General features: G+C 51.8%; 4 protein-coding genes across 4 annotated transcripts; 2 read left to right on the forward strand and 2 right to left on the reverse strand.

Annotated features, from left to right (window-relative positions):
- Window positions 1–183: 183 nt before the first annotated feature.
- B0H65DRAFT_35974 (NADP-dependent oxidoreductase domain-containing protein) lies at window positions 184–1,854 on the forward strand. The gene is made up of 3 exons (XM_062823672.1): window positions 184–661; window positions 757–1,325; window positions 1,405–1,854. Exons 1-3 carry the CDS (start codon window positions 610–612, stop codon window positions 1,768–1,770), a joined length of 987 nt encoding a protein of 328 aa, XP_062686474.1. The 5' UTR covers window positions 184–609; the 3' UTR covers window positions 1,771–1,854.
- A 775-nt stretch (window positions 1,855–2,629) lies between these two features.
- B0H65DRAFT_36058 (WD40-repeat-containing domain protein) lies at window positions 2,630–4,979 on the reverse strand. The gene is made up of 2 exons (XM_062823675.1): window positions 4,696–4,979; window positions 2,630–4,631 (listed from the first exon to the last, which is right to left on the reverse strand). The coding sequence occupies exons 1-2, from the start codon at window positions 4,813–4,815 to the stop codon at window positions 2,658–2,660; spliced, it is 2,094 nt and encodes a 697-aa protein (XP_062686475.1). The 5' UTR covers window positions 4,816–4,979; the 3' UTR covers window positions 2,630–2,657.
- Window positions 4,980–5,802: 823 nt separating this feature from the next.
- B0H65DRAFT_505063 (ATP synthase E chain-domain-containing protein) lies at window positions 5,803–6,477 on the forward strand (the record flags this gene model as incomplete). Its single annotated transcript, XM_062827963.1, has 3 exons — window positions 5,803–5,918; window positions 5,970–6,247; window positions 6,380–6,477. 3 exons carry the CDS (start codon window positions 5,803–5,805, stop codon window positions 6,475–6,477), a joined length of 492 nt encoding a protein of 163 aa, XP_062686476.1.
- A 2,543-nt stretch (window positions 6,478–9,020) lies between these two features.
- B0H65DRAFT_36104 (uncharacterized protein) lies at window positions 9,021–10,388 on the reverse strand. The gene has a single exon (XM_062823676.1). It carries the CDS (start codon window positions 10,061–10,063, stop codon window positions 9,143–9,145), a length of 921 nt encoding a protein of 306 aa, XP_062686477.1. The 5' UTR covers window positions 10,064–10,388; the 3' UTR covers window positions 9,021–9,142.
- Between the last annotated feature and the right edge of the window lie 2,065 nt (window positions 10,389–12,453).

The following is a 12,453-nucleotide window of genomic DNA, read 5'->3' on the forward strand; positions in this document are numbered from 1 at the left end:
AGAAGGTGCAAACCGAATGTTCAGATTGGGGCTTCGTCAGCTTACATATCAGCCACCACCCTTATATCCGGCTGCATTACTAACTAACAAGCTGACAGCTTAAGCACAGCATTAAACTGTTAGGCGCTGTGATCAATGAAATCACCGAACTAGCGGGAAGCCGCGGGCTCCGGCTACAAGCCACTCGGATTTTAGACCGAGCGCCGGAGATAAGCAACGAACGACGTCTCTCCCTGACTGCCGCGTTGCGCTGCGCATGATCCTGTCCGCGGTCGAGATCTCCATTTCCAAAAACGGTAAGGTTCCTAGTGTAAGTCCGGGCGGCGGGACGCGGCGAGCCGAACTGTGAAGGGACCAAGGTTCTCTGGCCCGGGCCCGCGGGGCAAGATAATTCGGAGAATCATGCTATGCTGGGGCGATGTGATGTAGAGCGGGCGGGTTCTAGCCTGGGATCGGTACCAAGAAAGATAACCTGAAGTGGTCTGTAGTTTTAAAGGACCCTGAAGTCTCAACAAAACTACCGTTGTGGGTGTGAAACATATAATAAGAAGAAAAGCTGCCACCTCATTTTCAGTTTACTCCTTCTCCAACCCAACAACTCAAACAACAATGCCTCAACTCGCCGGAAAAGAAGTCGGACCAACAGGCTTCGGCCTCATGGGTGAGTCTCCCTCTCTCTCCCCCTCTCCCTCACACATCTTCCAAAACTCCCATCCATCCAATCCAATAAAACCCCCAAACTAACAAAAAACACAGGCTTCACCTGGCGCCCCAACCCCGTCCCCCAAGAGCAAGCTTTTGCTACCATGCGCGCCGCCCTCTCCCACGGTCTCAACTTCTGGAACGGCGGCGAATTCTACGGCCAACCCCCCTACAACTCGCCCATCCTTCTTGAGCGCTACTTCGAACAATACCCCGAAGACGCCGACAAAGTCGTTTTGTCCATCAAGGGCTGCTGCGGCCCGACCGGGATGCACCCGGACGGATCCGCGGCCGAAGTCCGGCGCTCTCTGGATACCGTAATCCAGCAGTTGAACGGACGCAAGAAGGTGGATATCTTTGAGGCTGCGCGCCGTGACCCGAAGGTGGACATGGAGGAGACGTTTGGGGTTATGCAGGAGTATATTGATAAGGGATTGCTGGGGGGGATCAGTTTGAGTGAAGTCAGCGCGGAGACGATTCATAAGGCTGTCAAGATTACGAAGGTGGTGGCCGTGGAGGTGGAGTTGAGTTTGTTTGCGACGGAGGTTTTGGAGAATGGGGTGGCGGCGGCTTGCAAGGAGTATGGCATTCCGTTGATTGCTTATAGTCCTTTGGGCAGGGGGGTGAGTTCTTCTTTCCTTATTATTTTCTCATGTCTTTACTTGATCCGGGGACAATATCAGCTAACTACGGCAACAACAGATCCTAACCGGCCAGATCAAATCGCGTGACGATCTTTCCACGTTCCCGATGTTGCTTCACTTCCCCCGCTTCTCCGAGGAGAACTTCGACATCAACCTCCAGCTCGTCCACCAGGTGGAAGAGATGGCCAAGAAGAAGGGTTGCACGCCCGCGCAGCTGGCCATTTCGTGGACGCGGTGCCTGTCCCGCCGTCCGGGCATGCCGGAGATCATCCCCATCCCCGGCGCCACGTCGGTAGAGCGGGTCAATGAGAACGCCGTGTTTGTCAAGTTGACGGATCAGGAGATGGATGAGATTGATGCGACGCTGGCAAAGTTTGATGTCAAGGGCGCGAGGTACCCTGACTATATTCCTGTCAACACGTAAGAGCAGACGGACGTCAAGCTATGTATGTGGACAAATGTCTCAGGACGACAAGAGAGAACGGAGAAACACCATGGAGAAGTGATGAGCAGAACAGACACAAGAGTAGATAGCGATTTCGAGGGTTGCAAATAAATGGAATCATATTTTGTTGCATCTATCTTGCCAATATTAAGGCGCTATCAAAAGTGCTCCAGACCTGTTAAACTTGTTCATGTCAGCAGGCCAATCTTTCACGCTTTGGTCTTGTATGAATAAACAGATGGTGACATGGCGGGTCAGGAAAATAGTAATGTGTTGATAGTCCACAGTGAGCCTCGGTTGCCCGAGGGAACTTGAGAATTGCAGAATTCTTGGAAGAATCATTCATCATAATGCCGGAGGAAAGAACGAGGATGGAGGAATGAGCAACTTACATTAGAAGGGAACGAAAAGAAAAAGCCATAGACGATCAAAGGCGTGTCGCGCAAGAAAGACCAACTCGGTTACTGTAAACTTCCGGCAGGAATGTAGCACGAGTTGGTGGTCCAAGACTATGCTGCCTTTGAAGATTTCGCTGAACAGAACGAGGGGAAGATTCAGCAGTCTCTTCAATGTGCCTTTTTGATGCGCCATATATGGGGACCTGGTTACGTAAGCACCCTCTGTTCAGATTGTTGCAGAAGGGTTAGGGTTGCACATCTGTCGTTGACATTCAGGGGTGACCAGCTGAGCCCGGAAAGACTTCATAAGTACCAGAAGACCCTTTGTTCACGGAACTTTATTCACCAGTCACTTTTCCTGTCATACTCCGAGCACTCAAAAGACAGTCACTGCACCCAATTTGGTGATTAACAGAGTATGCCATTCCAATGTCTTCCACCTGCATACTAATAAAACTCTCCTCCATCCTACTTCTCCTGTGCTTCTTTCAGAGAAATCATATGCTCGGCCTTTTGCACCAGCTTCTTCACACTCTGCCATTCCTCATTCTTCAGATCTTCCTTTCCACCCAGATCCGGACCAACTTCGAACATAGTGACCGTGCCGTCGATACCGCCAGTGGCCAATCTCTTGCCCTCAGTACGCTCCCACTTGACCTTGTTCAAGCTCTTGCTCAGCATTGGGCGTCCATCCTTGCGTGGGCTAGGAGAAATGCGCGCAACGGGCTCCTCAGTCTCCACGGTGATATCCCACAGTTCAAGCCAGCCTGCGCCGTCGACCAAGCTGAACACACCAGGCTTCACTGGTGACCATGCCACATCATAAACGACATCCTCGCGCACAAAGTCCATAAGTGGTTGAACGCCGTTATGCTCTTGACCGGGAACGTTGATACCGCCGCCCGTTGTCACAACCGTAGACGTTGCCGCAGGAGCGCGCGCCTTCCAGAGCTTGACGCTCCAATCCAAACTAGCAGACAGTACGAGATCGCCCAAGTCGACAACACCCCTTGCAGGATGAAAGTCGACTGCCATAACAGGAGCAGCATGACCCCTGTAACTGACGCGAGCATCAACACCTGCTTTAGCACCGGCACGATCGTACCGATGGCACGGGTAGATGGATCCCTCTTCCGTTCCAACCAAGAAGAAAGTCGGATCGGCCTGCGGGAACGCCAGACATGTGGGACTCATATCTTCAGTCCTGGATGGATGTGGGGCGATAAGTGTGAGGTTTTCTTGAGGCTGGGCGAGCATGTCAATGCTCCAGCCGCACATGTGGCCATCTGTTGAGCATGATATGATGTTGTTGGCGTTCTGCGTGCCGATAATATCGATACAGTAAACGGGATGTGTATGTCCCGAACCTGTCAAGGGCGTCTTCTGTACTGGAGCTGACCTGGCGCGCGTATCCCAGAGCAGAACCTGTCCGCTGTATGCTCCGCCGATGATAAGGTTAGGATGGAAAGGAGAAAACTTGGCCGTTAAAATGTCGGATTGCGCGTGGAACACAAACTCCGGCCTATCGTGCAAATGCATATTCCAGACCTGCACAATTCCATCTGGGTCATGGGGTGCCGACGGGTTCTTGGTGTATGATGCCAGGAGTAGTTCACTGAACTTGGGCGAGAAGTCAATGGAGCTGATCATGCGCTTCTTGGACCACCTCTCGTCATAAAACTGGGCCAATTCCTTCACCTTCCGCCGACCCTTCCCGCCCGTGTTCCCGTTCTGTTCGTCCTCTTCATCGACGTCGTTTACTCCGAGGGTATAGTCCGTCAAAATATCGTATTCTTGGTCGAGTGCCTTTTCGATAACCTTGGTCGACTTATCGATAAAGTCCATAAAATCGTCAGATTGCGTAACGGCGTTCAACTCTTCGTCGGTAAGATTCCTCGTGGGAAAGTTCGCCGCAGCAGACGGCTTGTACACTCCATCTGTGACAAGTTCTTTGGCCGCTTTCAACTCCTCCTCAATCTCCTTTCTTATGTTCTCGCGCAACTCTTCTTCGCGATCCCGTAACCTCCTGCTAATCCTAGTCTTAGTGGGCGATGCAGGCGGTTCCTCGATTTCCGAGTCCGAATATCTTCGGGCCTTAGGCTGGGGGGCCCAATCGTCCGTGGTCTGTACTCCCTTGCTGTATGTAAACACTTCCTTCACCGGCGATGGTGGGCATTCGTAAACAGTCGTGAGAGTTGTTGAGAGGACTTGCGTGGCTTGGTTTGAAGAAGCAAGTATGGGTCCGAGAGCTGGAGTAGCATATTCCGAGGGCGAGATACTAGTTTCCCCGGCGCTTATTACGCTATTGGGTCGGCTACCATGAAGGCGAGGAGAATTCGCGCCGGTCGAGACTGATACTGGTCTGCTCTCGCCAACCAGGCTCTGGATCAGAGTCTCGATCTCACGACGACTTTCTGCCCTACCGGGCGTCGGGCTGACTATCTAAAGAAAAGGAGATCAGCTTTGAAGCGAAAGAGCAGGCGTCAACCAAGGACCATGCACTCACATCGCTTGCGCTTCCTATGCTCAAGCGGGCATTAACCTGAGTAGCACGGAGCTCTCGCTGCCGCTTCAGCTCGGCGAGCTTCGCCTTCTTAGCGAGGATCTCATCCCGACGTTGCTGCATCTTTGCGAATCCTACAACCCATTCCCTGACTAGACTGGTCTCTGAAGTGCCAAATTCTGCTGCCGGCGCAAGCCCTTGGGGGCACAACGCGGGTATCCAGCACTGGCGATATGCGGTAGACTGTTTTAAGGGATGCGACCCGTGGGAGGTAGAGCGAGCTTGGGAAGCTTTGTGGAAGGTTGAAGTGGATGTCGCGTCGGTCTGTGTGGAACAATGGAAAGTGAAGAGGGGCAAAACTGAGTTGCGACGTGGTGTTCTAGCAATGATAAGACAGGGCAGCTAGTCAAAAAAGAGGTTTCAAACAGAAAGCGGTGCTGTGTTCCAGACTCTCACGTCCAAGCGCGACGTCCTTTGGTTCCTCTTCGCGGTTGATCAAGGACGAGAGGGAGAGGGAGGTTGACCAAACGAAAGACAATGAATGGATGTTTCCTTCCATTTGGGGAACTGACCTCCCGCCGCCGACGGTGAGCCGGGCTGTCGTCGGTGTGTCGTCCCAAATCGCTCCCGTTCAGTGGGTGTTCCCGCCTAGCGGGGATGCTGTCAGGGGCCTCAGGGCCAGTCAGCCGCTGTGCAGGGAAGCCCGCGTTGGCCGCCAACCCGCCGGAGCAGAGGCGTTCTTGCCGTAAAAACCGGTAAAAAACAGCCTTTCGCCGGGCTGGCGTTCGGGCTGTTAGTAAGATACAGTGGAACCGTGGGTAAGGAAAAACGGTGGACGGTTACGGCTGCGAAAATTCCCGAAGCTCCAAAACTTCATTTCGCATCCTGAGCACCGACGTAAACGTCTCTACCTTGGAACTTTCCACCCCCTCAACGCTAAACGCTCGCAACTTTTCCCTCGCTCGACCCGACGACGCACCACCCGGGACCCAATTGACCTCCTCAATTGCCATCCGCCGCACCCCGACCGTCTTCGAGTCCACCTTTTAATTCCCCTTCCTCCGAACCCCCGAGCGCATCCGGCCTCGCCAAACACCAACTCGTCCAAAAATGTCGTCAACCGCTTCCAAGGCTGGATCCAACGTGAGTTGCACCATCGGCGCCGCCGCCGCCGCCGACACCACCACCACCACAACCACTACCATGATGCACCACCCGTCGGCTCCGTGACGAGAGGGGGGGGCATCTTGTGCGCCTACTGGCTGCCCGTCTCGAAGACACCTCTCGATCACCGTCGCGCATTCCTCGAAAGCATTGGTTGGAGAATCAGAAAATGTTCGGAAGCTAAAATGGGATATCCCGCAGGTCCTCCGGTACTCGGCCCTCGGCGCCGGTATCTTCTACGGCTTCACCCACCAGAGGTCCATCAGCGCCGCTGAGAAGGCCGCTGCTGCCCAGCGCGAGTACGAGCACAAGCAGGAGCTAATAAACAAGGCCAAGGAGGCCTACGCCAAGTCCAAGCAGCCCGTCTCCGCCACCTCTACTCCTAGCGGACGTGAGTTCATGCCCGATTTTTCCTGATCTGTATACAGTCCTTCCCCGGATCCGGTGGCCCGCGTTGTTACTACTCGCGACCAAAGCCGGGGGCCCGGGGGTGTTCTAGGGGAAGAATGGACTTGCTAACCAGGTGCCTCACTCTGCCTCAAAGAAACAGTCAACCAGGATCCCATGAGCCCCAACTTCGACATCGAGGCCTACTTCAGCGCGCTTCTGGCGAAGGCCTAAATGGGGAAGCCGTGATGAAGTTGTGAACGAGGGACGCAATGGAACGAGTTCAAGATAGACGCGCTTCGCATCGCAGGGAGGCAATTATCAATGGGTTATTGGGTTTCAACGTTAAAGAAAGGGGCAGGGAAATGAGAAATGCCGAACGATGGGTGTTTTAGGGAAAATAGAGGAGGGCGTTTGCTGATCACCAACTCTCTCTCTCTTGCTCCGCCGGTCCGAGGAGGGATGCCAACTGCTGCCTTGGGAAACGAGAAACGGCCAAGAACGACGACAAACACTGGACACACAAGACAACCGCCTCATCAACGAGATCCATTTACCCATTCCCTTACCCACCCCATCCTCACCCCGCAAAATGCATGTGGATCACGTATGCCTTGTACACAAGACAAAGGGATCCCGTGTGAGATTTCACCTGCTGCTGTTCAAAGACATCTGATGATGCTAAGCATGGTGTGTATTATTTGCCCAACCAACCACATACATTTAAAAAGAAAGACAGTTCATCCCGATACATCGCGACGGCATAGAATCTCTTCTTTTTACTCTTTCTCTTCTATTAGACAGACGGACAGACCTTTGTGTTTTGCCAGCCTGTACTTAGTGTACATTACAGCAATTAGAGGGCGGATGAACAGGGTAAGATAAAATTTAGCAGGGTGCTATTCCTGAGAGTCGCTGATACATCGTCATTCTTCCCGGTTTCTCTTGATAAGGGCCTTAACGGGACTGCCTACAAGCAAGAAGGAATGATATGTCTATGGCGGTGACCCAACTCACCCTCCCCCTTTTCTCTCTTCCACGGTTGTTCTTCGCCACCTGTACTTCACTACTCTTCTACTCTCCATCACTCCTCAACTCTTCTCTTCACTCCTCTCTTTATTCCTCTCTTCACTCCTCTCTTCACTCCTCTCTTCACTCCTCTCTTCACTCCTCTCTTCACTCCTCTCTTCACTCCTCTCTTCACTCCTCTCTTCACTCCTCTCTTCACCCTGCTCTCAAGCTCATCCGTTTTATCCCCCTGTTGTTGCGGGACTGACCAGAAAGAAGGAAAATGCATCATCTACCACCTTCATTACCCACCACATCAGCTTTCCCGCGTAAATTCTGCCGGAAAGTCCCAACAATTTTGTTCCAGACAGACAAGACAAGGCTTTGGGGCCCTCTCCCCTCTTCTTCCACTTCCTCCCATACTCTTCTCTCCCGCTTTCTTCTGGCAGGATAGATTATTCTACGACTCTTCACCGGCAAAACATCGGCGAACACGGGGGCTGGAATCGTTCTCGTGCTGGCAAGTAAGGCTTCAGTTGTGTTTCCAGTGTTGTGGTAAATAACTTGAATGTTAAGGGGTCGATTTCCATGCCATTCGAATACTCCCCCTCGTCGTATTGGATTCGGATATCCATGTAGCCGGGGAAACACCGTTGTAGTGTTTTTGAAGATATATGCTTACATTACAACCTCATTCATGGTTCAACATGCGTGTAATCCTCAACGACGAAGAACTAGTCTTGAATAGATAGGCTACATACAGGTAGTAGAAATTTCAACAGCTAACTTTGCAACCGACCGGTCATTATAATCGTACCATCCATCCCCACGATGGATGCAGACCAACTAAGTGATCGCGACGACAGCCAAGATGTCACATATCTGATCTCTCCATGAACACTCCGCACACTTGATGACAAAAACAGGTAAGAATGCCCCAAAAGTGGCATTAATTGAAAGCGAAAAAGACAAAACTAAGCTTCTTTAACATTTGAAAATGGAAAAAGGAAGTAAAAGCTCAACAAAAAAAAAAAAAAAAAAAAAAAAAAAAAAAAAAAAAAAAAAAAAAAAAAAAAAAAAAAAAAAAAAAAGCTCAACGGCCCATGACCAGGATCGAACCCGTCCAGTCAAGCTGCCGTCTACGAAAACCCACGATTTTCTGGCTCCACGCGCCTACCACGTCTGCTACTGGGAGTTGTTGGAAGGTCTGACCTGCGGGCTTATATGGTCCAAGGTCCCAAGCTGCTGTCGGGTGCTCTGGGGCAGGTGCTGGTTAGATGTACGATGCGCACGCAGTCTGGTGAGGTCACGTCCGTTGGGTATAATACTTTCAGTCCGTTCTTGATGGTGTTGTGGTTTAATTCACTTGGATGGTCATTTCATTTAGACAGGTTCCTGACCAGTGCTGGTATAGAACGCTACAAGTTGATACTATGGGTCCTATTCGTGAATGCTTAGTCTCATCCTGTCTTCAAGCGGCTTCTCCTTGGGTGCTTCTCGGTCTCATGTTCTAGGGTTAACAAACTGCAATGCAAATTCTTCGCAGTTGTTCTTGTTGATGTTGCTGACGAAGTATACGATCCTAAATCAGACACGCCACCCAACTCACCATGACCTCCAACCAGTTTTGTTACCCCTCAACCCGTAATCCAGGGTTATAAAAACTCCTGATATTGCACCGCCCACCGTATAATGGGGTGAAATAAGTAAAAGAAAACAGAACCAAAGACACACTTTACGCCATGCTAGCAAGACAAACCAACAATAACAAGCAAAAGCAACGGACGCCGCGGATTTCCACCTCGTTACCAGACTGAATAGATCAAAACCACATAGTACCACCTCACAGATGAGGTTACGCCCTTGCCGTTTGCGAGTTCTGACTGGGCAGTCAGGCACCGGGCCGAGCAACTCGCTGAGATGAGTTGGTGGCAGTAGCCAGACGAAGCTCTGAGGTCGTGCGCCTGGTTTGCCCCGCTGTTGTACCATACTGAAAGTGCCTTGTCCGTAGCTGAGAGTTGCCGAAAAGAGGCCCGAAGTGTGTCCCCATCCGTGACTGTAGCACATCTCGATAAATAGTCGGGACCTCGTGCCATCGACCTTCACGGGCAGCGGCGAGGATACGAGGCGCAGAAAGCTCGCTATTTGTGGTATCGGAGTGGCGTGGTAGTTGACCGGTCTCGATAGCATTCTTCAGCCACTCCTCGTCCAATGGTGCAGCAAGGATGTTATTCGAAACGACGCTTTGGTACCCGAATGCCGCGGGTACGGTCAGTGCTGAGTAGATCTCGTCTTCGTCACTCATGGCCTCGTCCTCGTCCTCGTTCATGACCTCGTCTTCGTCTTCCTCTACAGCCTCCGGCGCAGCTTCCACATGAAGCTCAGAGCCAAATTCAGGCTCAATCCTGACCCTGTCCCGAGGATAGGTTAAGTCAGGAAAGCCGTCGGCCGCGGTGTCTCGGATGACAATCCCCTGCTCCTCTTCGTACTTCTCCTTGGCCCATCTTGTGCCCTCCCACTTTGTCAGATTGGCGATCTCCCATTCGGTCAAACGGAGAGCATCGAAGGCGCGGAAGAGCCGACGGTGCCATTGCCAGCGACTTAGGCGAATGCGGTGAATAGGGTGGTTGTAGTCGAGGCCGGGATACTTCGCTTCTTGGGTGTCGATATGACCGTAATACGAGTGTACCTCTTGTCGAACCTCGTAAATCAGATGCCTTGAGAGAAAAACGGCAAAGTTCGGGGGGTCCGATGGTCGGGCCTTTGGGAACATGTACCCATAGATAAGGTCCTCGATCGGAGGCTGTTTCATCTTGGGCTGACTTGGAAGATCCTTTCTGATCCTGCCAGGGGATGTATTGTTGTGATGTTCGTAATTATAGGAGGTTGATGCTTGAGCTACCTATGCTGTGAAGTGGTTTAGTCAACTTGATTCTGATGTGATACTGGTGGTGAGGTGTCGGTTCAGTGATTTGGGGGAAGAAGACAAAGCGGACTGGACTCTGAGCGAAGAAATTGGAAAGTGGCGGTAGTGAAAGCGGATATGGTGTGACGGACCGGAGAAGCCGCATGGGTCAAGATTAGGGAGGCTCTGAGGACGTGGGATGGAATGTGGTTGCCAAGTAATCCGAACTGGCACATGTAACTTGATATAAGTCAGGTACGTACATTGGCTGGACAATGGGCAGGTGCCTGCAGGGTCTCGTCTTGTGACTTTTGTCCGACTTCCCAAGTGAACTTTCAGGTTTTCCGGATGAACTGGATCGTTTGTGCCGCAAGACGGTCATATGGGGAGCAAAAATGCAAAAGGAAAGGAAGGGAGCAATAAGTGAAGTGGCATGAGAGGGAGGACAGGGCAAATATTAATAACAGTCCCCGAACGGCACCCAAAGAAAGAAGACCGGAATGGCGACCGGCAGACCCCCGGATCCATGCCGTGCCTACATTGCAAGGTAATAATGAATAGTACAGTATGGGCGACCGGCGAATGCGGCCTCGAATGAGTGAGCAATGAGAGGTGGTGGAAGGAGAGAGTGGGAGTGGCCCATGAAAAAGGCCCAGTCTCGTACTTGCCCATCAGTCGAGAAACCCGAGAGAAAGAGAAGGTGTGATGTGGATGTCTACAACCAAAGAGGTACATAGAGATCCCTGCTCATGGCCCAAAGGATCACCAAAAGGAAAGCCACTCAGGACAAAGGGGATAGGCGACAATTTTTATGTGTCCACGGCATTAATGAATGTGTAGTCGGGCAAAGGCTCCTTGTTATTATATATCGCCGCCAACAGTCAGCATATTGGACTGAAAAGTACCTGCCTCTGGAGGAATACTTTGAAGAAGCGACGAACTCGAGGCTCCTGCCGTGGGTGACTGTGGATCTCTACGACCAGCGGTCGGGAGTTGCATCCAGGGATTTGCATGAATGGACGGCAGGGGGCAGTTGGCTGGATGGGATAAAAAGTGGAGACTCGCCCTGTTTGACTGATGGCGCACGACTGCTTGATGTACTGTTTGGACGAACCCAATCGAATTTACGAACTTCAACCAACACAGTCACTGGCATCAAGACCTCATGGATACCGCCAGCACTCACGACATCGGGCATAACCTGTACAGAGATGAAATATGACTTCAGATTCCACGCTGGTAAGCTAGCCACTCTATCTGCTATCCATCACACTGCCTGTACATGCCCTGGCCATCCATGATGTTCAGACTGGACGATAGAGATGATAAATGATGGATGCGGCACAACGGCTTTCGACCCTTGACGAGTGCCCGGAATTTCCACGGAAGCAACGCGGCAACAACAGCGGCAGACCGACCGAAACCACTCCTTCAGTCCCAGGCTGCCACGATACCGAAGCAATTGGCTGGTTTGCTGGTCAGCGGTTGATTTGGTAGTTGGCTTCCGACCTCGAGGAAATCTTACTTATCAAAGCCCGCTTCCGCATCCTAACGACTCATCAACTCCCGTCATCGTCATCAACTGTCCTATCGATCTCTTCCTTAGACGCCGAACGCGCCGGACACTTTCAAGCAAAGAAAGAAGGCCCAGGGAGCAAGCGCTTTATGACCATCATATACCGGCCCGGGTACTGGCATGGTCGACATCACCAACCCAGGCAACCGAAAGCGGAAGCGGCAAGTCTTGTTGGTTGAGATGGTTGTTGGTACCACTCGTCGAAATAATGTGAACAAGGTCGCACATTTCCCCGTATGTTGGGTTTGTTCAACATGCTCTTGTGACATGCGGGCATTACGGGCGCAATATGTTGCACTGTCTTTACACCAGTTGGCCCTATTCACCCTAGATCGTCGACGGTTGCGATACAAGTGGTGGACAAAGGTCAGGAATGGACAACCCGATTCACCCCAAACATGGTTCCTCTGGGCAAACAAGGCACCTTGATCTGCCCTGGCCAGAGCATTCACAAGAACACGCACTTGTTGGCTTGGTGGCTTTACCGATTTTACTCGGTTTGCTGTTCCACAAACCACACAAGAAACATATGTCGGGATCACATCCAAGCCATGGTGATGGGATCACGCTATTTACTTTGAGAGCCAACAGACCGTTCCTTCCCGGGGAATCGGAGGATTCTAGGACAACGCCGCTCAATCAGCCCCAAGATACCGGATGTTGGGACGTGAGACGGATCTTGCTAGGCGCCTCTACGACTAACCCCGCCATCACTCCCATG

Source organism: Neurospora tetraspora (genome assembly GCF_033439725.1).
Source record: "Neurospora tetraspora strain CBS 560.94 chromosome Unknown B0H65scaffold_1, whole genome shotgun sequence".
NCBI classification, from domain to species: domain Eukaryota; kingdom Fungi; phylum Ascomycota; class Sordariomycetes; order Sordariales; family Sordariaceae; genus Neurospora; species Neurospora tetraspora.

Excerpts from the sequence above, each read along its gene's own strand:
- B0H65DRAFT_35974 (XM_062823672.1), top strand. The coding sequence starts at position 610 with ATGCCTCAACTCGCCGGAAAAGAAGTCGGACCAACAGGCTTCGGCCTC. Across the intron at positions 662-756 it reads AACAGGCTTCGGCCTCATGG|GCTTCACCTGGCGCCCCAAC; the intron begins GTGAGTCTCCCT and ends CAAAAAACACAG. Across the intron at positions 1,326-1,404 it reads ATAGTCCTTTGGGCAGGGGG|ATCCTAACCGGCCAGATCAA; the intron begins GTGAGTTCTTCT and ends CGGCAACAACAG.
- B0H65DRAFT_36058 (XM_062823675.1), bottom strand. The coding sequence starts at position 4,815 with ATGCAGCAACGTCGGGATGAGATCCTCGCTAAGAAGGCGAAGCTCGCC. Across the intron at positions 4,632-4,695 it reads GCATAGGAAGCGCAAGCGAT|ATAGTCAGCCCGACGCCCGG; the intron begins GTGAGTGCATGG and ends CCTTTTCTTTAG.
- B0H65DRAFT_36104 (XM_062823676.1), bottom strand. The coding sequence starts at position 10,063 with ATGAAACAGCCTCCGATCGAGGACCTTATCTATGGGTACATGTTCCCA.